Source organism: Ursus americanus, chromosome 3, assembly GCF_024610735.1.
Source record: "Ursus americanus isolate L20-20 chromosome 3, mUrsAme1.1.p, whole genome shotgun sequence".
Classification (NCBI taxonomy): Eukaryota; Metazoa; Chordata; class Mammalia; order Carnivora; family Ursidae; genus Ursus; species Ursus americanus.
The window spans coordinates 11659740-11686940 of NC_142129.1; the positions used below are offsets into that span (position 1 = coordinate 11659740).

The 27201-nt window shown below is 50.1% G+C and overlaps 2 protein-coding genes across 7 annotated transcripts in view; one reads left to right on the forward strand and one right to left on the reverse strand.

The window, feature by feature from the left end:
- CLCN1 (chloride voltage-gated channel 1) overlaps window positions 1-27201 on the reverse strand; it is a 51092-nt gene that overhangs the window by 8572 nt on the left and 15319 nt on the right. For 3 of the 5 annotated variants that reach the window (XM_087860754.1, XM_087860755.1, XM_087860751.1), the window contains 16 exons: window positions 27045-27170; window positions 26661-26745; window positions 26338-26439; window positions 25937-26021; window positions 25534-25683; window positions 21035-21104; window positions 20735-20845; window positions 18709-18922; window positions 18335-18468; window positions 14969-15213; window positions 14555-14666; window positions 14137-14216; window positions 13849-13887; window positions 10864-10968; window positions 10687-10773; window positions 3582-10217 (listed from right to left, as the gene is read on the reverse strand). In XM_087860754.1, coding sequence (XP_087716880.1) covers window positions 9846-10217; window positions 10687-10773; window positions 10864-10968; window positions 13849-13887; window positions 14137-14216; window positions 14555-14666; window positions 14969-15213; window positions 18335-18468; window positions 18709-18922; window positions 20735-20845; window positions 21035-21104; window positions 25534-25683; window positions 25937-26021; window positions 26338-26439; window positions 26661-26745; window positions 27045-27170 — 2117 coding nt within the window. In that variant the 3' untranslated portion in view covers window positions 3582-9845. The remainder of the gene's footprint in view (window positions 1-3581; window positions 10218-10686; window positions 10774-10863; window positions 10969-13848; window positions 13888-14136; window positions 14217-14554; window positions 14667-14968; window positions 15214-18334; window positions 18469-18708; window positions 18923-20734; window positions 20846-21034; window positions 21105-25533; window positions 25684-25936; window positions 26022-26337; window positions 26440-26660; window positions 26746-27044; window positions 27171-27201) is intronic. The other 2 variants (XM_087860753.1, XM_045792435.2) reach the window with 2 other exon arrangements.
- FAM131B (family with sequence similarity 131 member B) lies at window positions 1588-6395 on the forward strand. 2 transcript variants are annotated; one of them, XM_045792439.2, is made up of 6 exons: window positions 1588-1692; window positions 2323-2358; window positions 2611-2704; window positions 2973-3170; window positions 4628-4771; window positions 4979-6395. In XM_045792439.2, exons 1-6 carry the CDS (start codon window positions 1639-1641, stop codon window positions 5449-5451), a joined length of 999 nt encoding a protein of 332 aa, XP_045648395.1. In that variant the 5' UTR covers window positions 1588-1638; the 3' UTR covers window positions 5452-6395. The 2 variants fall into 2 exon arrangements, with proteins under 2 accessions (XP_045648395.1, XP_087716887.1); XM_087860761.1 differs by lacking the exon at window positions 1588-1692 and having other exon boundaries at window positions 2123-2358.

A 27201-nucleotide genomic window follows, 5' to 3' on the forward strand; every position in this document is an offset into this window, starting at 1 on the left:
CCACGCACCCACTCCACGCTCACAGCTCCAAGAATTAGTCCAACCCTCTCCCAAACCCCCCAATTTTTCCTATTCCAACTCCCAATTTCTCCCGCCTACACGACCCAGTGACCTCAGGCTGAGAGAATAATTCGTATTATTATTACAAACAAACTCACTCTCCGGAAGCCTGATTTCTCTGAGACCCGATTTATTTCCATGGATACCCCCCTCCTCTGCTTTCACCTCTTCCTGGGGTTCTCTCTCTCCCCCTCCCTGCCCCCCAGGACTCTGACTCAGCTCTCCCTCCTCTACAAAGGCCACCCCCCCTCCCCTCTCTCCTGCTCTGCCCTCCTCATCCCTCCTCTCTTCTATCTGTGCCCTTCCTGCTCTCTATGCCCAGGGGTCCATATTTCCTCTTCCCTGCCAGTCACAGCCCCTGGTCTGACCCATCTCATCACTCCCCTGTAGCCCCAAGGGAGAGGGACTCACTTAGGAGGGGTCCTACCTCCTTCCCACCCATTAACCACAATCCCTTTTGCACTAGCTGTGTGGATGCCTGCTGAATGCCTCCTCATGCTCCAGACCCCGTTCACCTCACCCCTTCCCAAGAGTGGACCCCTAACCCTAAATTCAGAATCATAAAACTCCATGTGGAGGGAGGACCTATAAGGTCAGATGGTTCCACAGCCATTTGATGCTTGAGTCCCTTTCCAACTGCCCAAGGGGTTCTTCCCCAGCCTCCCAGGAGGGGAGGCACCACCCTGCCCTCTTGCCAGCATCTGCCTTGGCCACAAGATCCGGCCTCACCTGAACAATTCCCATCCTCCTCTGCCCTCCAGTCCCCCAGTCCCTCAAACCCTGTCCACCCCTCCCATTGTCTTTTGTCTTCTCCTTGACTTGAATGCCTATACTTTTAGTTCCTATTTTTAAAAGTCCCCTTCTCTTCTTCCCCTGTGCCCCTTTGCTCCTCTTCCATCCATCGCTTGTCTCCCAACAGTCAGGGAAAATGATCACATCTCAGTCTTTGCTTTCTCTCCCTTCACCATTTCTGGGTGAACACACCCAACTCCTGCTTCTATCCCCGCCAAATCTCCTTCGCGTCAGACAGATTCACCAAGTCTAAGATACAAACCATAAAGCCCACATATAGAGAAGCTTACCCCTAAAGAAGTTTTGCACTTATTTGTGGAAACAGAATGGATGAAAGGCACGGCTCCCGTAAACTCCCATGTAGAAACCTCAGCGATTCCTCAGGAGAATAAAGTACTGTTTTCCTGGTAAAACCCAACCACTGACCCCTCCATTTAAACAACAACAAATAAGGCCATATAACACTTTCTCTGAATGTGCTATTCTTGGGTGAGCTCAAAGGGCATATTCTGGCTCAGCATTATGGTTTGTCCAACCAAAAATTGGGGGAGAGTAGGGACTGGAAAGGGAATGTGCTATCAGAGGGAGGGGGAGCTGGAGGGAAAGGAAGGGAAGGGTCTGGAGGGGCTGCCCCTGTGTGACCTCAGCACTCTGCGACCCTGGAGGGGGCTTTTGGGGGTGGCAGGTGAGGTTGAAGGTGGAGCAACTAATGAGCCTGTGGCCACTTCAGGGAATGAAGTGATTGCAGTGGACTGGAAAGGCCTGAAGGATGTGGACCAGATCCACATGGACAGCACCAGCTCGCTGCACGGAAGCGGTCTCCACCGGCCGTCCACCGAGGTGAGGCCCTGTGCCCAGCTGCCCCCCCCCCCCCGGGCCAAAGGAGTTTGATTTATTACTTATTTATTTTATTTCTTTTTTAAATATGTTTTGACCTGGAGTACCACAATCCTTAATTTTTTTTTTTTAAGATTTTTTTATTTATTTGAGAGAGAGTGTGAGCACACAGGCGGGGGCGGGGAGTGGCAGAGGGAGAGGGAGAAGCAGACACCCCAATGAGCAGGGAGCCCAATGCAGGGCTGGATCCCAGGACCCTGCCTGAGGCAGAGGCTTCACCGACTAAGCTACCCAGGCACCCCAGGTACCCCTAACCAAAGGACTTTTAAAAGACCCCGGGAACCCTCATGGACCAAGCCTCCCAGCTGCCTAATCCTTGAATGATCTTCCTAAATTCCAAGAGAACAGCCCAAACACTCCTTCAGACTGGCACTTTTACGGAACATTTCTCCTACTTTCCTCAAAACACAGGCCAAATGTTCCACACTGAGCTCCTAATCCCCCTAAATTAAGCTGGGGAAAAACTTCGCTGCTTCAGCACTCCTGGAAGTCCCTGGGATGGGGGAGGGGCGGGGGCTACTTGCACTGCTGGGTGTGCCTGGGATCCCCACTCCCTTTGTTCCCTCCTCACAGCAAACCCGGACCGATTTCTCCTGGGATGGCATCAATGTGAGTGCAGCTCCCCCCAGCCCTCCCCAGCGCAGCCTAGTTCCTCTCCCTTCTCTTCGCTCCCCAATGCCAGCAGGCACCCTGAGCCCTCACATTCCCTACCGAGCCCCCATCTTTTCAAGGGCAGTTGTGGGATAAGCGTCCTTGGGACTCCTTGACATAACGGTTCCCTTTCACCTGCCCAAGCTCAGACCCTTCCTCCTGGAAACCCTGAACTCATCTCTGCCCCTCCACCCACATTCTCTCTCCCAGCTCTCCATGGAGGACACCACTTCCATTCTTCCGAAGCTTAAGCGAAACTCTAATGCCTATGGCATTGGGGCCCTGGCCAAGTCATCCTTCTCAGGTGAGACTCCCGACTTGGTGATGCATCCAGACAGGAGAATACCTATGCACTCCTGGTCTCGGTCTCCTTGCTCCTGGAGGCCTAAAGAAGACCCCTACCCCTGACCTATTTGACCTTTAGGTCAAGCCCTCCTGTCCAGGCTGGCCCTCATAGGGAGCCCCGCCCCCACTGGATGGAGTCCCATGGGACTTGGGTGGGGACATGGGGTGGATCTTGCATGGGTATTGTGTGCTCTTCCGGAGGATGTGGAGAATGTCTGGCCCCTCAGGGATTTCTCGTAGCATGAAGGACCATGTGACGAAGCCCACAGCCATGGGGCAAGGCCGGGTGGCCCACATGATTGAGTGGCAGGGCTGGGGGAAGACACCAGCCATTCAGCCGCAACACAGCCACGAGGCGGTGCGCAGGGACACCGATGCCTACTCGGACCTCAGTGATGGCGAGAAGGAGGCACGTTTCCTAGCAGGTACTTATTCCGGGGACCCTCAAGAGACACGTTTTCGGGATGCCCTGAGACTGACCTTCCAGCCTGATCCCGGATGGCAGGATCGGCTCTATCCATATGATGACCATAGGACATAAATTTCCAATCAGCTCTGATTTCAAGTACTTTGATTGATTCGGGTAAGTGCCCTCAAACTTACTTTTATTATCATCTCAGAAACTAAAGCGAATTACATGAGACTGTGGGTCCACCTGTTCCAAATGCCTTCCCTCCTACATGGCAGCACTATCAGTATAGGACAAAAAGGCAGGGGCCTTCAACTCTGAAGGGCTCTCCTTCCACTCATGTCTCTTGAGGAAAAAGAAGAAAAGGCGGTGGGAAATCCCTTCTAGACTTTGCCCCTCAGCACATTGCAGTAGTGGATTCACTTACTTGGCTCATTGCTTATGACAGCCACTAGAAGATCAAGGGACCTGGGTGAGGAGAGGGTGGTACACAGAAGAGGTTTCGGTCCAGGACAGTGGAATCCCTACGAGACAGGCATGCGGCGTGCCTCCAGCGGTGGCCAAGCCCCTGTAGCACATCCCAGTAAGACACCTGGGAAGAATGATAGATCTGGAAGAGAAGGGAGGTATCTCCATGTTGGTGGCATGAGGTAGAACTATCAGTGGGGAGGGGGGAGACGTGTATGGGTAGGGGGTAGTTTAGGGCTATTGCCAATGTAAGCTTCAACCTATGGCTCTGACTAGAATGGGGACCCCCAGGTCTACCCAGCCTCCCTAGTCTGTCCTCCCTCCCTTCTCCTTTCAGTCGCTGGAACCTTCCTCTTGATGCCACTGTGGACCTATAAACCCATGGTTCTCCCTTGGGGATTCTCTATTGAAATTGAGCCCTCTCATTTAGCGTTCTCTGTCTTTGATGACCTAGTACTAGCTAACATTCTTAAAACTGTCCACAGAGAAACTTCTGGAAATTCCTCATTTTAATCCCTTTGGATATCGCACCAGAAGACCCCTCAACTCTCTCTGCTAAGAATTCTTAACCTGACCTTCTGGGAAGTCCCACACAGTTTTGCCTTGTGTGGGGGTTAGTCCGTGCTGTCCCATACAGTAGCCACTTGAACTTGAACGTGAAATGTGGTTCCTCTGAATGGAGATGTACCATCTGTGTAAAATACCAACTGGATTTCAAAGACGTGTATGAATAAAATAACATAAAATATCTCATTAATAATTTTTATATGGATGTGTTGAAAGATAATCTAAGATCTATATCGGGCTAAATAAGATATATTATAAAAATTAGTTTCACCTGTTTCTCTTACATTTGCTTCAATATGGCTGTGAGAAAATTTTAAATTGCACCAGTGGCTTGCATGGTATTTCTATTGGACAGCGCTGCCCCGATGTCGCCCTACCCCGTGCATGTGTCCAAGTGTTCCCAGGGGTATCTTGTGCTGACTACGTTCCTTCTCGTAGGTGTAATGGAACAGTTTGCCATCTCCGAGGCCACACTCATGGCCTGGTCTTCCATGGATGGGGAGGACATGAGTGTCAACTCCACCCAGGAGCCACTGGGCTGCAACTACAGTGACAACTACCAGGAGCTGATGGAGAGTCAAGGTGAGGGATGATTCCTCTGAGGCCTGAGAGGCCTCCCCAGCTTAACTGGGCTACCTCCACTCCTGTGTGTTCTTCTGAGACTCCCGGTCCATCTCGGCTTTCCTTCTCTCCTCCCTGCTCTGCCGCCCTCCCCACTCAGTTCTCTGTGCTATCGCTGCCGCCCTTGATGTTCTGTAGCCCTGCTGACTTCCCTGATTCTCTTTACAGATGCCCTTGCTCAAGCCCCCATGGATGGATGGCCTCACTCCTACGTGTCCCAGGGCATGTACTGCCTGGGGTCGTCGGACGCCTGGGAAGCCAGCGACCAGTCCCTCATTGCCTCTCCGGCCACAGGATCCTATCTTGGCCCTGCATTTGATGACTCACAGCCTAGCTTGCATGAAATGGGGCCTTCCCAGCCTGCCTGTGGATACTCTGCTCAGGAGCCTCCCCCTTTGCTGGGGTCAGACACGGACTGGGCTCCGGGGGTGGGTGGAATGGACCTGGCAAGGGGCCCTGCTGAGGAGGAGAAGAGGCCATTGGCCCCTGAGGAGGAAGAGGATGCAGGATGCCGGGACCTGGAGTCACTTTCCCCACGAGAAGACCCTGAGGTGTCCACGGCTCTCAGCCGCAAGGTGTCTGACGTCACATCCTCAGGTGTGCAATCCTTCGATGAGGAGGAGGGCGAAGCGAACAACTAGCTTCCTCCCACTCCACGCCCAGCCTTCCACTCCCACCTGAGGGGCATGGCTGCGACAATACCCTCCCTTCCCCCAGCAGTACAGCTGAACCCGGGCAGAAGACCATGAGGGACCAAGGAGTTGCCAGTCCTCGCCAGGAAAATGGAGAGCCAGGATGGCGTTTTATCCAGGCTTATGCTGTAGAAAGCACAGGTCTGGGAACTGAGGCCCAGACAACCAGATGGCTCTGAACTTTGCTTGGCTGTAGGCTCCTGGGTCTGTGATGATGAAGCTCCAGTGTGGCTCCCGAGGACAGCAGCACAGGGCAGCGTGTGGCCGTCGACTGGACCTCAGTTCTTCACTCTCTGCTTCGTCTTCCAGGAGCCTTGACTGTGGCTGTGGGAATGCCTCCTTTCTCCGTGTCACTCCTGCTTTTCCCGACTCTGTTTTCTCTGGCTGTGGCCCCAGCTCATCCCGACTATGAGGAACAGACCTCAGGGGCTATTGGTATGGCTCGATGGGCACAGGGGAAGCCACCTGAAGTCATGTGTCCTTAGAGGGTGGAGAGCCTGCCCTCAGCGAGAAACTGGCTTCTGAGATCAGGAGTCGTGGGGGAGGTGGGTGTGGCAGCTGGGATGCACAGGGACACAAACGTGATTCTTTATATCAGGGCCTGCTCAGAGACCAGAAAGTCACTGATGAGACCAAGAACAAATATGGCCGCCTATGCCGAGATCTTGACTATTCCCTTGTCTGGAGGGAGGATCCAAGGATCTGGGAAAGGGCCCAGCCGGGGCTGGCCGCTCCAGCTCTTGCTTCCCTTTTCTGCCTCCTTCTGTCCCCTGCTCTGGAGCCCTGGCCCTGAGGGGGTGACACAGAACGCAGGTGTCCTGGCCAAATGGGGAAGCATGAGGGCTGTGTCTCCCTCCATCTACCCTCTAATTCTCTGGAGCTGTTTACACTTTTCTCTTTGCCTTTTCTACATTTTTATAACTTCTTGGGGACTCAGGGTTGAGGGGGGTGGAGGGAGGAGTCTGGTGCTGTCAGGCCCCAGCCAGGGTGGGCTGTTTGCTGAGGAGCGGTGTGGGCACTCGGCTCCTTTGCCCCTTCTTCAGCTCCTCCCAGGACTCCGAAGAGGGCCTCACAGGTGTTCTCCCTCCCTCCCCCGGCCTCCTGTGGAGGAAGAGAGGAGAATCAGAGGATTCTTCCAGGACGGGTTACAGGGAGGCACTCTCACTGCCCGTTTCCAGTGTGGTGGGGACTTCTGCGCAGCACTTCTGTGAGAGATCTGACAGCAGGGGACGGGGGAGAGTGAAGGACGCCACAGCTGTGGAGCTGGCTGGCACACTGCCCCTTCCCACTGCGGGGGCACAGGGAGACTCTGGTAGGAGAGAGAAGCTGAGAGCTCCATTGTTGCCTTCCCTCCTTCCTCATGCCCGACAAAGGCTCCAGCTCCAAGGCCTTGTGTCCTACCCACACTTCGTCAGGGGTCCTACCACTTTACCCTTTGCTGGGAAGGGAGCACTGTCACCCTCTCCCAGACCCTGGACAGAACTGTCCCCCCACCCCATGCCCCAGACTTCTGTTTCTTTGGAATGAGGAGGTTGAGAGTCGGGGTGTTTCTGTCCATCTGTGACTGCCCCCCCCCCACAACTGAGTTCACACTTTCATTCACATGTGCTCCTGCGATGCAGCTGAGGCCAGGGTCCCGTGTCCTCCAGGGGAGGGGGACAATGGCTTTCCTGGGGTTGGTCCTTGGAGGACTCAGGAGTGGACATGGTGAGCATGGGTAGGCGAAGTCACCTTGTCCACAGCTGTCTCACGGAAGACCTCTCTCGTGTTTGGTGATGTGACCTGACTCAGGAGGCAGCAGGACCTTGCAGCGAGCAGCTCTGGGAGGTGGCCCCGCATGCCCTTGCTGGCTTCTGGTCCTCACGGGAGACTCCTGCCCTCCTGCCGCGGGACCTTGGGGTTTTGCATGCTCACAGTTCCCTCTTGCCACCGGTCCTAGTTTCCTCGCCTCGTGCCATCAGCTGTCTCAGTGCACCATCTTCTTCCTCTTAGTCTCATCCCCTTTGTGCCTACGTTCTGCCCCCAGACCACGGTGGACGTCCAATCCAGCAGGTTCATTCATTATAGTTTGTTCGTTTTTGCTCAGGGTCTGTGGAGTTGGGAAAGGAGGACTAAAGCAGTGTTCTTTCCTCCCTCCCTCCCTTCCCGGAGGAAGCCAAACGGTCCCTGCAACAGTGGCTGAAACTGGGAGGGAATCTAGGAGATTTTACACTTGGAGGGGGCTCGCAGACCAGAGGTCAGGTGAGGGCCTGCATTTTCCACTCTGAAGAGGGAGAAGAGCCAAGGAGCTGGCCTGGGACCCTCTTAGGACTCTTCTGGAGGGAGGAATTGCCTCTCTGGTGCTGGGGGCAGGGTGCATGGGGTTTGCTTCTAGCCTATTCTAGGGGGAGGGGAGGGGCATGTGCAGGAAGAGGCTGTAGGGGGTGGGGTGGGGGAGGGTTGCTTTTCCTTTGGGGTTAAAGGCTGTGCAGCACGTTTTCCAACAGTCCTGGAACAGGGCTGTTTTTATATTCTTGTGAATGAAACTGCTCTTGCTAAATGATTTTCCTTTGGTGGGGGGTGCACTTTCATTTTCAAATCACTTTATTAAAGAAAAATCCAAATCTCCCATTCTTCCCCTTCCACTGCCCCACTTCCTCCCAGGCCTCCCTTCTTATCCTTGTGCTGAGGGGGTGGCTCTTGGTGAATGAGTGTATGACCTTCTCTTTGCCCCCACCTCTACATCCCATACTCTGTCTTCCAGGTCTGGGAAATATCCATTTTTATGGCCAGTCTTAGCATGTTTTCTTAATGTGACATTCCCACCCCAGGCCCAAGAGAGATTCTATGACATATATTACAGAGAGAATTATATATAAATATATATATATAAATATTATAGATTATATACACATGGGCACGGGCTCAAATGCCCACTGCCAGTCCCCCTGCCCAGGCTGCACTCTCTCTTGGCCTGGGTGGGGGGAGGGGACGTCTTGTTGGAGAGGGCTGCAGGCTGTGTTCAATGGCACTAAACAGAATGTTGTGGCACCTCTGACTATGAGTGTCTTCTTTGGGGGGATGATGGAGAGTGGGCACAGGGGAGGGGAAGGAGGAGAATGTCAGAAAGGGGGTACAACTGCAGAACTAGACAGGGACCAAAAGGAGGGAGGGAGGGTGGGAAGAAAGCCTTGGTCGTGGAAGTGAGGGCTGCTGGAGGCTCAGAGCACCCAGGACAGCTCCATAGGAAAGACAGGCTAACGACAGGCACCCTATTGCTCATGTGGGGAGGATAAGGCTCTGACTTCCCTGGCGTGGGAAACATCAAAGAGGTCAGCCATGTTGACATTGAACCCCTATCTCCCTACCTCCAGAAGAGGAACACAAAGAACTAGTCTAAGAAAGGCTGGTGTCTGAGTGACCCAGTGACCTGGCTGCCCTGAGCCTTGGTTCTTGGCAGGAGAAGCCACGGCCATAGCAGCTGGAGAGCACAGCGGACCCTGGGGCAGGAGAAATCAGTGAGGACAGTGGGGAGGGGGTTGAAGTTCCCAGGGGGTGAGCTGGAACCTGGAGGGTGAGGAAGCTGGTTGGTGTGAGACAGGATGGATTTGGGCCTGAAGGAGGCGTAAGTGTTCAGCAGCAGGACACCCGCTCCCTGCACAGAGCCCTCTGCTCTTGGGGGATGCTCCTCCTTGATGTATGCCATGCTGCTCACCCTGGGGTGAGGAGGGGGCGATGGGACTGACCGGCCTTTCACTGCCCTAGTGATGGCCCTTGCCTGCTGAAAGGTATTGGGAACCAGGATGGAGTGGGGAGGCTAATCCAGGGAGCAGATGTGAGCAAGCAGGACAACAGGGCGGGGGGCTCTGAGAGAGGGGTATGGATGATTCGCCAGCATACTCTGGGCCATCAGTCTGTGCGGCCATGAGGTGCTCCCCTGTCCTCCACAGGCCCCAGTCATTGCGGGCCCCCCCTGCGGAGCCTGGTGGACATGGGGCAAAGCCAGGGAGGTGTTGGGACAAGACACCAGGGGACTGCAAAGGACTGAGGGGAGGCCAAGAGAGGCAGGGTATTTCCCACCCACGTACCAGGAAGGTCGGGAAGCCCCATGACATAGCGGACCCTTCACTGGGGTTAGAACCCCCTGCCTGCCTGGCCGAGGACTAAACAGCTGACTGAGGCTACTCTCTCTGCCCACATTGTGACCTTCTTCTAAGCCGGTCACTAGCACATTTTAAAACTCCCGGGAGGGGCCAGGACGTTGGTGTGATCTCTCCAACTTCAGGACATACCCCCCCCCCCCCAACAGATCCAACCTCTGGCCTGGGCCTCTGACAGTCTTTAAGACGAGGTCCTGGAGGTGGTCAAAGGATCAGCTCGTCCTCATCCTCCTCATCAGTGGATCGCAGACTGGGGCCCTGCAGGATGTCAGCCAGCTCCTCCTCCGGCCCCGGACTCTCCACCAGCTCCAGCTCCTCCAGCTCGCCCTCCACCTTGTCTGGAGCCACCGAGAGCGGGGGCTGTGGGGAGGGGGAGGGCACAAGGCTCTCTGGGGAGGCGGGAGCCCCGTCCCCTGACCCAGCAGCCCCAGTTCCATCCTCAGGCAGGCTCCAGGCCTCCGTGGGAGGGGGCAGGCCCCCGGGGTTCTTCCGAGTTGAAGTTGTGCTCCGGAAGCTGGCGAGGGGAGGACGGAGCTGCACCCCAGACTTGGTGTGCCCCTCAATGGCCTTCTGCAGCTGGTGGGGAGAGGGCAAGGGGGTACAAAATTGGGAAGAGAAAGAAGAGGGGATAGCATGAGACAAACAGGCAGGAGAGAGGACAGATCTGTACAAGGAGGAGGAGCAGGAAAAACATGGAGCAGCACGAAAGGGGCACGGTGGGGCGGGGGGGGAGACGCGTCTGTGGATCTGCGAATCCCAAGCTCCTCTGACAAGGCCCCTTCCTGGTGACCCTCAGCCACATCCCATCTCTCCCCTCCTTCCATGGCCCTCCCCAGAGCACACACATGAAACTGTGACTCATGCCCTGAACCCTCATCCCACCCCACCCCCCATGGAAGGTCCCGGGGGCATTCCTCTCCACCTGCCACAGGCTCCCCCCATCCCCTCCAATCTCCACGTGAGACACCATCCCCTCCCCACCCCCACACCCTTATCCTGTGCCCACTCTTCCTCCTGCAGCTCCGCGGGGACCTGTCACATTTACCTCTTCCAACGCCAGCACGCCCCTGAGCTTCCCCATGCTGGTCACATAAGCGAGGTGGAGGCCAAGGAGAGAGAACAGCGTGTGGGTCTGCGGGGACACAGCCGCACGTCAGCGCGTGTCCACCCCAGACCTCCCCTGCCCTCCGCAGCCCTGAGCAGTCGGGGGGCAGGGACTTGCCTTGTGCAGCGATGTCTGCTCCACCAGCTGGAAGGGAGATTGGTCAATGCAGCAGTGGTCAAAACAGACAGGCTGGCTCAGCTGCTCCTGCTCCCAGGTCTCAATCTGCCAGGCAGAGTAGGGCAGTCACTCAATATCACGGAGCCCCCTCCAACCTCACTCCTGCAGCTTGACCCCAAACAGCCCTCCTAGCCCCAGCCCAGACCCCCAAATAGCAATGACCTGTCACAGATCCTCCAGATCACTAGACCTCCTCACTCTTCCCAGCGGCTGGTCCCTCTCCTCCCTCACCAGGTCCCGCATCCACCTTCACCCTCAGGCGCTTAGAGCAAGGCTCTCTGTCTTCTTATCCTCCAGCCCTTCCACCCCCTGGTGCCCTGAGCACTTGTCACTTCCAACCCCTCTGTCCAGTCTTGTTTCACCACTCCTGTAATACCCACTGCTCGGGGAAATGAGGCGTGCCTTCCAGAAGCTGCCTTTGCTCTTCTGGATTCCCTTTATTGCCCTCGTTGCCCCCACCCTGCCTGCACACTGTTCTCCTGACGCTCCCGGGAGCACGATTTTTCCGTCCCCTATCGTACTTTGCTGGTCTCTCCTTTTCAGAAATGACATGGGTCATGCTCAGTCTCTTCTTGCCACTTGTCTTACCTCTGCCTACAGGGCAGAGTTGAGGACGTAACCCCTTAAGAGTGTTACGTGGGGTTGCCCCCCCGCATGTTGTGCAGAATCAAGCACATTCGTCTCTTACGGATCGCGGCAACTATCTGCTGATTTGAAGAGCTATACCGAATCACGCGGTACTTGGTTGGCTTGAGTAAAACCATTTTTGTTTTGTCCATGACAGAAGCATAAAGGCATGAAGGCCTTAACCTCCTCTTGATTTTAGAGATGCACGCTGAAATCCCCAAGGTTCCAAATAATCCAGGAGAGCTCTTTCATAACTGAATCTAAAATTTCCTGAAATCTCTTTCCAGTCAGTACCCTCCGAACACTGTACTACTTTATTTTCCTATTTGTTCAAATCTGCATGTCTCAAGCTTCAGAGACGGTCTCCGAAGGCCGCCTCCTAGTTCTGGTGCCCAGTGTGGAGTCCACAGCGGCGTGCTCTCCATCTGTCCCTTCCTGGCTGTTCTGGACCGCAATCCCACCTCCTCTAAACCTCGCCTGCCCTGGCTGAAGGTTCACACCGGGTTTGGCTGGCCCTCACAGCACAGGATGGATGACCACTCAGCAGGTGTGCTGTAGACATGATTTATTTGTAGGACCCTTGCCAACCCTGGTGTGGTGGGTCCTTCCTCCCGGACCTTTCTAGGACCATTTCCTGCCTTCCCCAGTGCACATGCACCAAGCACTTCCTCTGGGCCAAGCATTATTCAAGCTGCTTTACATGTCCTCACTCATTGGATCACCCCCAACAACAGAGCACAGAGTGCAGAAGTAGTCTGCCCAAGGTGACACAGAGCTGGAGCCAGGCTACCGACCGTGTTCCAGGAACCCCCAGCTTGCATCCCACGGGGCGGGGGATGTCTGCCTTGGGGTCTAACATGTCCCACTACTTGCAAAAGCTCAGCCCCGATACCAAACTGGAGCTCTAACTGTGTATGCTCCTAACAGAGGAGCAGAATGAAACAAGACTCTTCTGCGGGTGTCACCTGGATATTGCCAAAGGTGCCTCCTCGATCTCATCTGAAAACCAAGTTCAAAATATCCTGAATTTTTACTCCTCTGGGATCTTATCCACCTAGAACGTTCCAGTGGGTGACATGGGAGCTTAGATACCTAAAGTCTTCTTTGGGAAAGACATAAGCTAAAAATGGATGCTTTGTATTTATAAACCCTGGTCGCACTTTATTTCCAGTGGTGTTAAGTACCCTCACTGGTCAACTAGCTGGCTTTCCCTCTGGAGCACTTTTTTAAAGAGTACGATTATTGGGTTAGGACTGGAGCAAGGCCCTCTTCAACCATAGTTATGACCCATCTGATTCCTGCTTGGGGGCAGAAGCAAGAGCTGTTCTTTCTCCTATGTGCTCATCGATCTTTCCATTAAGCATTGATCAAAAGGGTACGTGTTTTGAGGGATGACAAGGGGAGAAGGGGAAGTCTTCCCTTCTCTCCTATGACTTCCCCCCCATTTAGTCCTAACAACCAATGAGATGTTTATTTAAAAATTAATATCCACTCTGATTCTTTGTTATCTACATACTTTTAAAGCTCTGTCTTTTCAGCCTCCACAGGGGGCCTGCATTCTTTTATCAAATGAAACGGCTGCTAATGGACTGTTGTTTCTCTGCAGCCCTGGGCTCTGTTCCCATCCGGACTGGATCAGGACCACTGCTGCCTCCTCCAAATCATTGCTTCACATCTGTCCGCTCCTCACAACCAAGCCCACTCAGGGCTGGATTTTCTCTCTCATGGACTCAATCACTATTTTTTTTAGGAAATAGGTGTTTGTCCCAATGAGACACCGCTGTCAGTATTTGCCCTCTGTTTTCGGTTCTTTCCAGTGTCGCTTCCTGGCATTTCCTAGCTGTCCACTGTCTCGGGGCCCTGAGCAATCCGGCACTGTACCCTCCAGCAGGCACCGACCGTCTTCGTTCCCATGCTGCTCTTCCACACTGGTCCGTGTAACTGCTGGCTGCCTGGTGCCATCCCATGGCAGCTGAAGCTCGTCCTTCCTGCACGGCCTCCGCCTGGTCCAGAACGTCCCTAATGTCTAATAAAAGATCTAAGGCTTATCTTAGCTTTGTGGTCCCATCCATGTGTGGAGGCTCTAAACCTTTCTTTTCTGATCCCTCTGAGACCACCACCACGTTTCCCCCACCTCTGAGTGAGGGGCCCACCCCTTTCTCCATAATCCTCACTCCCAACCTCTCAAAATGCTTTCTGGCCTAGACTCGCATCCTACTCTTACAAGAACACAGTGAAGCAGATGGGCGAGGTCTTCATTGGACAGAACGATCCACCCCAGATGGCTGTTTCTCTTACCTCTTCAGGTGACATGTTGTCCACTAAATCCGTTGACTCCTAGAGAAGAAAGCCACAGGTCCAAGTTCTTTCCCTTTTCTCCCCATGGCAGCTGTGGTTCCACTGGTCATTAGCAACCCTCACAGGCCAGGGCCACAGACGCCTGCATTCCTGCTTGTCCCTCCTGCCCCAGGATGAAACTTCTTCGTGCTGGGACCTCCTCCTCCCTGACTTAAGGACCATGGGTTTCTCAGTTGTCAGTGGCATGGTCCTTTCCCTGTCTACCCTCCACAGCACATCTGCTCTCACCTGGGTTGTTTTCTTCTTCGTGGGGCGAGGTCTGCCCAGTAAGCAGCGCAGCAGGGACCGAAAGACAGAGGGTCTTTGACCTGAGAGGAGTGGCAAGCGGATGGAAATGGAAACAAAGTCATATCTGGCCTGGGAGGAAATGGCGGAGGGGTGGGTGGCTGGAGGGGCCCCTGACACTTTGCCGCACACCGCGTGTTCTTCCCAGATGCCGCATCTCCATAGATACCCCTGTTCTACCCTCCTAAATCAGCCCTTGCCTCTACCCCTTGGGGCAGTAATATGGAGACACAATGATTAGGACTCCCTTCCCGCCCACCCCTGCCCTCATCCCTCCTCATAGTAGCAGCCCTGAGGTGGAGGAGAGCCCAGAGAGAACCCACGAGGCATGAGTGAGGGTGCATGCTGGGACAATCTTCACCTGCAGGCTCCGGGGCTTCTGGCTGCTGTTTGTGGCTGGGCAGGGGCCCATTGGACTCTTCGGGGGACAATGGGGCAGTAGGAAAGGGGTGAGGAGGAGGGGGAGGAGGCAGCTGTAAGGAACAATAAAAATTCTCAGTCCTGGAAAAGAGGCTGCCTAGTGCTTTCCTGCCTTCATCAGCTGGTGTCCTGGGAATTCTAGCTACATCCATTTGCCCCCATACCTGTTCAGAACTCCTATATCCCTTTGAATTCTCATTGGTATCATCATCTGCAGCCTGATCTCCTTCAGCCCCCAGCCACCAGGTGCACTGGTCTCTTTGACTTCTTCAGTGACCAGCATCTCCTCTCCCTCTTCCTACTTTCCCTTTGCCCCAATCTATCCTGCTCCCCCAGCCCGTCCCTGCCTGGTCACCTCAGGCTTCCCAGAGACGTCGTCGTCTTCATCCTCATCCACAAAGGCAAAGGACTCCCTCCGGCCCTCGGGTGAGATGTCTTGGTGTCCCTTGCCAGCTGGCCGAAGCTTCCCGTCGAAGGGCAGCTCAGACAGCTTCCTGGCCATGTCCTGGGCTGCCCGCAGCCTCCGCTCAGGGCACAGGTGGTGCTGCAGGAGGGACTGCAGCTCTGAGCGCTCCACAGAGCCCAGCAGGATCATTGAATCTGGGGGAGAGCCAAGCTCAGCCTGGGCCGGTGCGATTCCCCTCCCTCCTCCGCCCAGCTCCACAGGATTGGGTCGGGGACAGAAGCTGAGCACCTCTGCTTCTTTTTCCAGCTTTTACCCTCTCTTCCTGAAAACTTATTTCAAACATCTTCCAGGATTGACCTCACTCAATCCCTTTTATTTCAGTCATTTAGCACTTAGAGACCCAAGTGATAGTATGCTAATTGGTGTTAATTTATACTTATTTTGATGCAGCCCTTCCTTATACGGGTTGTTTGTAAATAGGTGAACTTGGTATTAAAATAGCTAATCAACTCTGTCTCAAAAAAAAAAAAAAAAAAAACACAAAACCCAACAACTTCAAAAGCCATTTATATAGACTGTGATGTGAATATACTTTGAAAGAAGTCTACAAGGATATCTGATGTTTAATCACTTAAACATATAAATACACACACACACACACACACACACACACACACACATAAACAAAATGCCAACTTTTCCTGGGAAGGTCTTTCAAATATGGAAATTATGCTACCATAATGAACATTTTTGTTGTTTTAAGCCCATAAAATTGCAGCAGTGTTATTAAGGTAAATCTTACCATCAGGTCTTCGTTGTTACTATGAAAACCCTTCACCTCCTTGGCTGTACCCCTGCTCCAATTAAAGCCACTGCTTTAGAGACCACTTACAAAGTATTTGGGATTTGGGAAAAATATTAAAATGAATCTAACTTGAACAATATGGACATTCTGATTACCTGAAATCAGGGACTAACAAATTTACTGGCTCCAAATGGCCCTACATGATTCTTCTTAATTACATGAATTCAAACATCAGGCAAGTATTTATTTAATATCTAGTAAATACCTAGAAGGAGGCAGTCTGAAGGAGATAGAAGTTATAGCCTCTGCCCTCAAAGAATTCCTAATCTAGTGAAACATAGATATAAACTCCAATAAGAAATAATATAGGGATGCCTGGGTGGCTCAGTTGGTTAAGGCTCTGCCTTTGGCTCAGGTCATGATCCCAGGGTCCTGGGATTGAGCCCCGCATTGGGCTCCCTGCTCAGATGGGAGTCTGCTTCTCCCTCTGCCTGCCACTCCCCCTGCTTGTGCTCTCTCTGTGTGTCAAATAAATGAATAAAATCTTTTAAAAAATAATAATACAGGGGCGCCTCGGTGGCTCAGTCGTTAAGCATCTGCCTTTGGCTCAGGGTATGATCCCGGAATCCTGGGATCGAGCCCCACATCAGACTCCTTCGCTGGGAGCCTGCTTCTTCCTCTCCCACTTCCCCTGCTTGTGTTCCCTCTCTCGCTGGCTGTCTCTCTCTCTGTCAAATAAATAAAATCTTTAAAAAAATAATAATAATAATACAGAGCAGGATTAAGTGCCAAAAGTGGACAGAAAGGATGGTGAAGGAAGTGACATATGAAAGCACTGCTTTAAGACCATTCATTCAATAAATAAATAAACAAATAAGTAAGTAAATACAAATTTTAAAAAGGGGTGCCTGGGGGGTGCAGTTGGGTAAGTGTCCGACTCTTGGTTTCAGCCCGGGTTGTAATCTCACGATCGTGAGGTCGAGAGCTGTGTAAGGCTCCGGGCTCAGTGTGGAGTCTGCCTGGATTTCTCTCTCTCTCTCTCTCCCTCTACCCCTCCTTCCTGCTCTTTCTCCGTCTGCCTCTCTCTAAGAATAATATATAAATCTTTTAAAAAATTAAAAAGAAATAAAACCATTCACTCCTTCATACAGAACTGTTTCATCTGTTGGGCACTGAAGCACAGCTACCATTTAGCTCAGCAGCCGAGACAGCCACATAAGGGGCTCCAGGTTTACAGCTGAGCCTTACTATTCATGAACTCCCTGTTTGCGAATTTGCCTCCTGGCTAAAATACAAGTATTTGTAAACTGTAAATCAGCGCTCAAGATGCCTTCACCATCATTCACAGACCTGCGCAGAGCAGCAAACCACTACAGCCTCCCTGTGCACACGCTCCCAGCTGAGGTAAGAAAAGTGACATTCTGGGACACCTGGGTGGCTCAGTTGTTAAGCATCTGCCTTTAGCTCAGGGCCTGATCCCAGGGTCCTGGGATCGAGCCCCGCATCGGGCTCCTCTGCTGGGAGCCTGCTTCTTCCTCTCCCACTCCCCCTGCTTGTGTTCCCTCTCTCGCTGGCTGTCTCTCTCTCTGTCAAATAAATAAATAAAATCTTTAGAAAAAAAAAAAGCGACATTCTGCTTCCTGTCTCAGCTCTCATATTATAAATAAGCATTCTTTTCATGGTCCATTTAATGCCACATCTTCACATCGTTGTTGATTTTGTGTTGGTGATTTTGCTGTTTAACATCCCCCCTCCACCCTCCGCCACCCCAAGCAGGAAGGCTGTGATGTGCCTTATGGAGAAAATACGCCGCTAGGTAAGCTTCGTTCAGGCATGAGTTGTAGCCCTGCTGGCCATAACTTCTAGTTAATGAATCAATAGTATATATTAAATGAGGTGTCTTTAAATTAGAGAGATACACATAAAATAAGTTTATGCATTCATTGGTTGAAGAAAACGTGACCAGAGGAACCTAACCCTGTATTTTCTCCAGGGCAACAGTTCCATATAGTATCCCTAATTCAGTGTTCATGGCTACTTTAGAGAACATAGCTGCAATGACTAATGAGCATCGGTTGTAGTTCTCTAATGGGATTTTTTTTTAAGATTCCTTTATTTTAGAGAGAATGGGGGGAGGAGCAGAGGCAGAGAAAGAAACCCAAGCAGAGGCCCTGCTGAGCATGGAGCCCACTTCGGGCCTGATTTCATGATCCAGAGATTATGATCCACAAAGTACGACCCCAGCTGAAATCAAGAGTTGGATGCTCAACCGACTGAGCCACCCAGGTGCCCTCTCTAACTGGATTCTTAATTATCTTCTTGTGCTCATGTTCTGGCTGTATTTTTCCTTCTCAAAGATGATCGTGTTCCCTAAGGAACACAGGCTGGGTATCCTGTGGCAGACTGGGTGGTCCCTAAAGATAAGCCCACACTACAGCGCCGCCTCCACCTCTGCGCAGCCCTCGTTCAGGTCACTAGCTCAGGAGTCTGCTTCCTTTCTTCCCACTAACCTTTTGAATCAACCAGTGGTAAAGTCTTGACTGTGGTGGTCTGGAGCAGGTTTTGCAATTCCCCGTACGTGCAAGTAGCTGAAACAAACTTCACATCACGTACCATGATGTCCTCAACAAAGATGGTAAATTTGCTATGGGGGAGAAGGCATGGGGGGTTAGCCCCACCATATGTTGTTCCTTTGCTGTCCCTCCCATTCCTCCCGTGAGCTTTGCCATGCATTCCATCACTCATAATATTCATTCAGTACATGGGAACATAAAAATAAGTAAAAAGCAGTGTTTCCAGATGTTGATCCTAACCTCAGTCTTGACCGCAGAAGCTCCCACCCCCACCCCATCAAGTCTGAACTAATTCCAGCTGGTGCCCTGACCTGAGCTGGTTCCAACCAAGGTCAGGCAAGTAGGGTAGCTTCTTGACCTGGATGATGCTGTCATAGAGGGAGGGCTGCAGGCTCTGAGCCACCATGTTGGCCAAGATGACAGCCACCATCATGGGTAAGATGTGGGCAATCTGACCCGTTAATTCGAAGCAAATCACAGCTGTGGAGACTGTGTGGGATACTGCACCAGTCAGCGCTGCCGCCCCTGGAATGACACAGGAATGTACCGATGGGTTAGGGCTGCCATTCGTGGCATGGAGGACATGTGGGGATGTGATGGGAGACATGATCCTCGTCAGTGCCAACACTCCTGACATAACCATCTGTCAAGAGTAGGGGCTAGAAAACTGTTAGCACATCATTTTGATCTCATTCTATGTCCTTCGGCAATTTACAAAATCATTGTGCGTACCCAAATCTTCATTTGTAAAATGAAGATAGTGATGTCCTATCTATTCCTTGCTTTTGAAAGTTTGGATCATTCTTTTTTTCTTCTTTTTTTTTTAAAGTAATCTCTACATCCGACATGGGGCTTGAACTCACAACCCTGAGATCAAGAATAGCATGTTCTGACTGAGCCATGCAGGCACCCCAAAAATTCAGATCATTCTTAACCGAGCATTCTAAAACCCAGTGACAGCATTTTCCATCAGACCTCAGGTTTTGATGTCAACAATTTATGAGTGAAGAGAGTCAAAACCCAGGACTCATGCTGTGGACCTGGAGCAATGACACCTGTGTCAGACCCTGATTCTACAATTTCTCAACTGTTTAAGTAGAACTCGATTCTTCTGGAATCCCATACTCTCATCTCTAAGGTAAGAATGTCATTAAGTAAGTTGTAAGGCCCTTGTAGATCTAAAACGTTATGATTCTATTAACTCTTTGGAAACAGAATCTTATTTGTTTTTCATTATGTTTTCCCATCAATGAAAATAGTCACTAGAAGGTATACATGAAAAGAGAACAAGAAAAAGACAGAAAAGAGAGGGGTGCAACCTACAGAGCATGTGACTCTTAATCTCAGGGTTGTGAGTTCAGGCCCCAAGTTGGGTGTAGATCCTACTCAAAAAAAAGAAAATCACAAAAGAGAAAAACTGGAAGGAATAATTCTACAAGATGGTACACATGATATGCTTCAGAATGTGAACTGTCACAGGAGATTTGTATCCTGGGAAATGTCCATCAGGAGGATGGGGTGATATGTGAGAGACATGAAGATGGGGAATAAGAGCAGATGACTCTTATTGGTGAAAGAGGCTTTTGTAAATGTCTGTGATGGGGGAGTAAGATCACCATATGCACTGGAAAGCTGCCTAATGCTTCTGTATTTAAGGGAGGCATGGCCTTAGATGTTATGCGGTTTTGGTGAGGAAGAGGAGGAGGGCAGAGGCATAACAATTTTGAAGATTATACTGGCCACTGTGTTTGTTAGACAGGGTTTCAGTCGGATGGGATTGTGGATTTAATGAGAAAAAGATTATCACAGATTCTCAGAAAGTTAGGGCAGTAAGATATCTCAGAAGTCATTTTACAACAAAAACTCAGGGGCAGAAAGGTAGCTAGCTTGCTCCGCAGTCATCCAGGCGACACGTGGCAGGGATGAGTACAGAGCCTGTGTTTCTTAGTTCTTAGTCATGTACTCTGAAGTCCTGTCAGTCTTAGCACATCTTCAGGTCGGCAGTATCCAAGCCAGTCACCCACACTGGTGTTTCTGTGATTCTTTGGAAGGAAGGAAAAAATCCTTTCCAAACGTTCAGGCACAATCCTAGGTAGATGCTTTCATTCTTATTATCTTGTTTAATCCCAATAATCCCTTTTCTACATAAAGAAACTAAGGCTCAAAACATTCAATAAGAGCTAATGAGAGTCAGAACCAAGGGTTGATTATTTGAATAAAAGTTGAATCAGACAGCATAAAATTAAAACCGCATTGTGTAGTTTGTCTGGAATAAAGATGTCATGGAGGGTTTGAGTGTGGCTGTTAGGGGTTACCAGAGGGTGGAATGAGTCTCACCAATTACTGCATAGCCCCCGGGTAGGATCTTGTAGATGATGTCATCAAATAGGATACCATCAGGGAATAGCATGGCCATGATCTCTCCTACCAGCCTTCCAAATGCAGCTCCTAGAGGAAAGACAAAAGGAAGGAAGGTGTTGAAAGATCCAAGTTCCTTATCCTCTATATTTCAGAGCCAATCACTTCTTGGGTACTAAGACCAAATACAAGCTCCTGGCATTCCAGTCCTTTCCTTAATTTCCCAGTACCCTAGATTGCAGCTATCAGCAAGGTCCCAGGCTTCCCATCAGAACTTACCTAGCACAAACACAGGCATGAAGCCTCCGCAGGGTATGGGCATAGTGGTGGCCACGATGGACATCCAGAACTGGGGTAAAAAGAGGCATCAGGACACCCTCTCAACTCTGCCCAATACACACATACATACTCCACTCTCTCCTCACTTCCAACCCTCCCGCTTGCCTCAAGAGTCACAGAAACTGTGGGATAGCTAATCCTTCCAGAAGCCATCTGGTCTGCACTCTTCCTCCAGATCCAAAAAACGTGGAGTACTCACTCAGGCTAAAAGACCACCAAAGACAGCACTATAAGAAAGTTCCTCCTGATGATTCACGCCCTGAGCCGAAGGCAGACGCTTAATGACCGCGTTACCCAGGTGCCCCCTGAGTCATTTTTTTTTTATATCAAATCATATTAAACAGAAGTTCAAAAGATCAGATCTATCCTAGGCATCCTGGAAGGGCACATTGAGAAAGCTAGCCAATGGAATAGAAAAGATCTCGAAGGCCAACTTTGTCAAGTAGTATTCCAACAGAAACCAAGACAATTTTAGCAAAAGCAACACACAAATTCTGTGGCAAAGAATGTGGAATGATTGAGAAATAGAGTGGAAAAGGGAGTACTGGTTGAACTTTTGAAATATCTGTAAAAGAAGTAAAAATATAAGACACAGCATGTAAATTTAGAAACAGGTTTACATATCACTTCCAAAATAAGTAAGCCAATCTTACAAAAGGATCTCAAACTCATGTGGTGAAAGATGGTAGCAGCTAAATCAGAACAAATTGCCAGGCTCGAAATATTTGTAATTGAAAATCTGTACCAAGTGCATTGTAAGCTAATGAGAAATACATTTCTTACTATTCTGAACCTTAGAAAGATTCCCTCGAGCCAGGGCTGATGTCAAGAGGCCATGACAAATGCTCTGAGAAGGCTTCATCCCAGAAGCTCCGAGATGAGGCAAAATGCATACTTCTTCATGTCAGAATATGACCATGCAAAACAGCTGAGAACTGCAAAGTCAGATGTACAAGTGAAGAGAATATAGACTTTCTGAGAAAGCCTTGAGTATAGAGCAACCGTGTGTCTTGTTTTCTCTGCCTGCTTTCAGCCCTGGCATGGTGCTCATCAATGCAGGTAGGATGTAGGTAGGTCACTGGGGAGGGAGGGAGGGACGGAGGGAGGGAAGAAAGAAGAGAGCTTGGTCAAATAGTGTCCATACAACACAGAAAATGCTTCTCAGAGCTACTATTTGCTGAAACACCCAACAGAAATGCTCATTGGGGAATTTGTTGAAACTGCAGATGACTAGACACCACATCAGTCTATGTGGACATGGAGTTCTGGGCACTCGCACCTTATTTAACCTTTGCAAATGATTCTGACATATAACAATTGGAGACCCCTTGAATGATTTTGTAACTTCTCTTTGGAGTAAGCACATGAAAGCCATATGGGATTTTGTAGGCTGGGTTAATCTGAAAGCTCCAGTAATACAGATTATAGGTGGCTGGTAGGTATGATTTCAGAGGATGAATTTTGGATTATCCCTCAAGATATGTGTTAGAACAGATGAGGATCAGAGGGCACTGAAGTGATCAACTCCTAAGGACAAAGAATGACAGGAGCTTAGCAAACTTTTTGAGCTATTAGCACATGAAAGGAAAGATCCAGAAGCAATGTAAATAATGTAGAACACAAATAACTCTTGAGAATTTCAACACCCAGTTCTAGAGAACTGGGAAACTAGAGACCCATCATGACAGATTCCACTTTATTTAGACCCTTCACAGAAGGAGTGCTATGGAGAATTCTACAGAGCCTCAGGCTATGCTCATCAGTGATATTAGGTAATGACTTTAGACTTACTAAAAAGGGAAACTGAGAAGTTGTAATTTTATTCATACCCATTGTAGCAGCTGCTGACTTACAACATGATGATATTGAGGAAGACGGAAGTTCCCTTCATCAACAGCTGACAGAACCTTATTGCCTGTATGGATACTGCCAGAAGCCCACACAGGCTAAATTGCAAAGCAGACTGTGGAAAAACAGTTCTAGACACTTTCATATTCTAATTTGTCTATGTAGCCTATTACCTACACTTAGGAATAAATAAAGGGATGGATGCGTATGTGTCCAATAATAGAAAAGTGAAAATGCTGGAAGCAGTGATAATTGGACATTATGATGGATTTATAGCAACGCGTGGTGTTACGTTTATAAATATTATGGAATGGCATAGGCCTGATGCAAATTGTGGGGGTTGAAATATAGCCCGGGAAATATGTGAGTTTCTTCCCCTGTTATGCTTATGATGTAAACATTATCAAGGATGTGATTCAGTGAGAAATTAATAATAGTGACATACAGTTGAGTCCTGCTATATAATCCAAGTAGGTTTCTCAGAATACACTTTAATCCGTGAAGTCAAATGCAGATATATACTTGGGAATCTGGGGAGGTGAGGTGAGGTATAGGAGAAATGTTGAAAAATATACAGTATTTTGTTTCTACAAAACTTTGCAAGAGCTTGACATTTTAAAAGTATGTATGATCCCAAAGTTACCATATAGTTCAGCCTAGAGGAACATCAGGAAAACACAATCATTATCCTTGAACAACAAATTCTGGGATGCTATCAAAGCTTGGACTTGGCTACTTACAGGAAGCTGGGACTTATAAGTTAGAGAAGAGGAACTCTGTCTTGAAAGCCCAAAAGTCAATTCCCTAACAAGGCACCGAGAACTTATTTACAATAAAAATATCAAATCTTTTGAAGGAAGACATAAAAAAGACCTAATTAATAAAGCAGGTGTACAAAATATGGAAGCTGTCGACCCACTGAACCCGCACAGAGTGGAATGGGAAAGAACATGCACAGATACAGCTTCCAGAAACCCGGAGCAAATCCTGAGAATATAAGTCACAGAGTTGGAACCTGGTGTGTCAAGCACCTGGTGTCTTTAATCACAGGATCCTTGACAAGTACATTAAAGGAGGAGCCAAAAACAAAGACATTTTTTTCAACCATAGCATGAGATTTGCAAAAGTTCAACAATCCAATATTATATATTTGGCACACGGGAGGTGTGTAATAATATTTATGGAATAAATGAACCCACAGCTATTATAATGTAAATATAACTTAGTGACTCATATCCTGGGAAAATATAGATTCACAAAATGTATTATGAATAAATGAATAGCAAGGTATTCAAAAGCATGAAAGTTCAGTGCGGACAGCCTTTTGAATAAGAACCCTAATATACAGAGGAAAATGTTGGATCATTCAGGCAAGATATACCATTTGCAATCACTGAAAAAGAAACGAAAAAAAAGGGAAAGCAGCAATTGTAATAGATGTCACAACTGGGGGTGGAAATAAAAATGTCTTTACATAAAACAGTGACTGAGAAGCCTATGAAGACATGGTCCTCGACTGACAGACATGGAAGAGGCTAGCTTTGGTCTCCTAACTGAAATAAGGAGAAAATGGCTTGAAAGTGACAAAATCCTTACAGCCTCACCACCAAAAGAGGGAATAATAACATGTATAAAAATGACTTATGGGGCGCCTGGGTGGCTCAGCCGGTTAAGTGTCTGACTCTTGATTTTGCCTCAGGTCATGATCTCAGGGTGGTGGGATCTAGCCCCAGGTCAGGCTCCATGCTCAGCAGGGAGTTTGCTTAAGATTCTCTCTCTCTCTCTCTCTCTGGGGCGCCTGGGTGGCACATCGGTTAAAGTGTCTGCCTTTGGCTCAGGGCGTGATCCTGGCGTTACGGGATCGAGCCCCACATCAGGCTCCTCCGCTATGAGCCTGTTTCTTCCTCTCCCACTCCCCCTGCTTGTGTTCCCTCTCTCTCTGGCTGTCTCTATCTCTGTCAAATAAATAAATAAAATCTTAAAAAAAAAAAAAAAAAGATTCTCTCTCTCTCTCCCTTTGCCCCTCCCCAAGCTCACGAGCTCGCACTCGCTCTCTCTCTAAATAAATAAACAAAATCTTAAAAAATTATTTATAGTCACTGATAAAATTGAGTTAAATATTTTATCTCTTTGGCAATTCTAGGAAAGAGATTATCCAGTAGATGGGGAAAAAATGGATAAGCAAATCATCTAAAGATGGATAATCAGATACAGGAGAATGAAGTACCTAATTAATATGTGGGGGGATTTGGTTAATTTATGTCAGGTATTTACACAGTTATCTATATTGCTCAACCCTGTCTCGTCCTTGTTTACTAGGCTGCTGTGATGTATTAATCATTTAGCAAGTGGAACTTAAGCAGGCTTATGGTAATTATGGCAACATTGCTAAGTTGACATGAAGGGAGCAATTAACCCAGATATCGGCTCACTTCTATAGGTGAGCAACGTACCTAGGCTGGTTTCATAGCTATTATCTTTTCAAGTTGGACAAAGCCCCGATAAAGTTGTACCCTCTCCTACCCTATCCACACCGTGGGTTCCAGGTTGAAAACAGAAATCTAAGAGGTCAGGAGTGCAAGGAGGGGTACCTTCATGATAAAGAAGAGGAAGATGATGATGACCACGTTGACCTGTGGGTGGATCCACACAGCCGACCGGCCCAGGCTTTCAGGGTCACCCACATGCTTTACCCAAGTGTTGTTGTCAAACAGGGTACTGATGGCTTCACGAGGCATCAACTGTGAGAGGAGGAAGCAAAAGGGGGCAGGTCTCCAAGGACATCCCGTACTAGCGCATTGTACAGAACTGCTCCCCCGGTCTCATTGTTTAAGGGGCTCTCTTGCTCTTCTCTCGGGGAGAGCTTCTACCCTTGGGCAAAAGTGCTCAGAAGCCCGAGGGATGTCTGTGCTGTGGCCCTGCCCTGGCTGAGTCCCAGTCATGTGCTCAGTGACCTGACCGCCCTCCCCCCGACCCCGACTCCCTGGAGCTGACCTCTCCAGCCATGAATTGACCCATTCCTGGCGGAAAGGTGAATGAGGCGATGATGAAGGTGACTATTCCGGGATACAGCAGGCGGCTGAAAAAGAAACAGATTGGAGCCCCCCCCGCCCCAAGTTAGCCTCAGTGGATGCCACACTGAGCTGGTGAGCTGGGCCTCAGTAGCCCACTGCAGCCTCAGCTCTTTAAACATGGAATGTTCTTGTTCTTGCCACCAAAAAGCAACCTTCAAGGGGCAGACCATGCCACTCGCTTCCTATGTGGAGTATCTGGGCTTCCATATTTCATCGCAAGCCACCTAAAGGCAAGGACGGTCTCTGACAAACATTAAAAGGGAGGGGCTCATGGAGAAAGCAGAATGGAAAAGGGTAGGACACAGAAGGGCAGTGACTCACTGCTTCGCCAGAAATTGGCTGAGGGCCTTGTTCTTTCGGACACCGAGCATGACTTGGCGATGCAGGTACACAAATACGGCTCCCAGGAAGCCACAGCAAATCCTGAGGGCGTAAGTTATAAAGCAATGGAACCCTCTTCCTGGACCTGCCCGCAGCGGGTAACAAACACCAGGCGTCCACCCTCCCTTTCTGCCCTGCTGCCCGCAGCAACTCACACTTATCCACGTCTGTCCCACTTTCTTCCAGCCGGGGCCCCTTCCAGCCCGAAGCTGCCCCCTCCCCTTGCTCACCAATTCCCGAGCAGAGCAGCCGACCCCACTAACCCGATGATGGCGAAGGCTGGGAGCTCCTGCAGGTCAAAGGGGAAATCCATTCGGAAATTGGTTCTGAAGAGGGCAGTGATGGTGACTGTTGAATGGAAAGGCCAGGCATCATGGTGGGAGCGCCACAGAAACCCGGGGGGGAAGCCAGAGTTATCAGCCGAGGGTCAGTGCCTTCCTTCCTCTAAGGCCGCTGGCTCCTCTTCCACTGAGTTTCCAGTTCATGCTTGAACACTGCCCTCCTAATGCCATGACCTAGATCTTTGCCCTAGATCCTTGGGCCTTGGGCCTACTTCCCAAATAATGCCATCCCTTCCTTTTCTAAACTGCCCCAAGGAGCTTCCCTTCGTGCCCCAGTTCCAGCCTCTACCCTGGCTACCCTGTTACCCGCATCCTTGTTCCACACAGCCAGCACGCGGAAAACAAAGGCGCTGAACGTGGCCGCAAAGAATCCTCGCCAGTAGTTCCGCACGGCAAAGTAGGTAGAGGTGACCTCGATGCTGAACAGCACTCCTGCGGGGGCGTGGAGGTGGTCAGGTGCAGA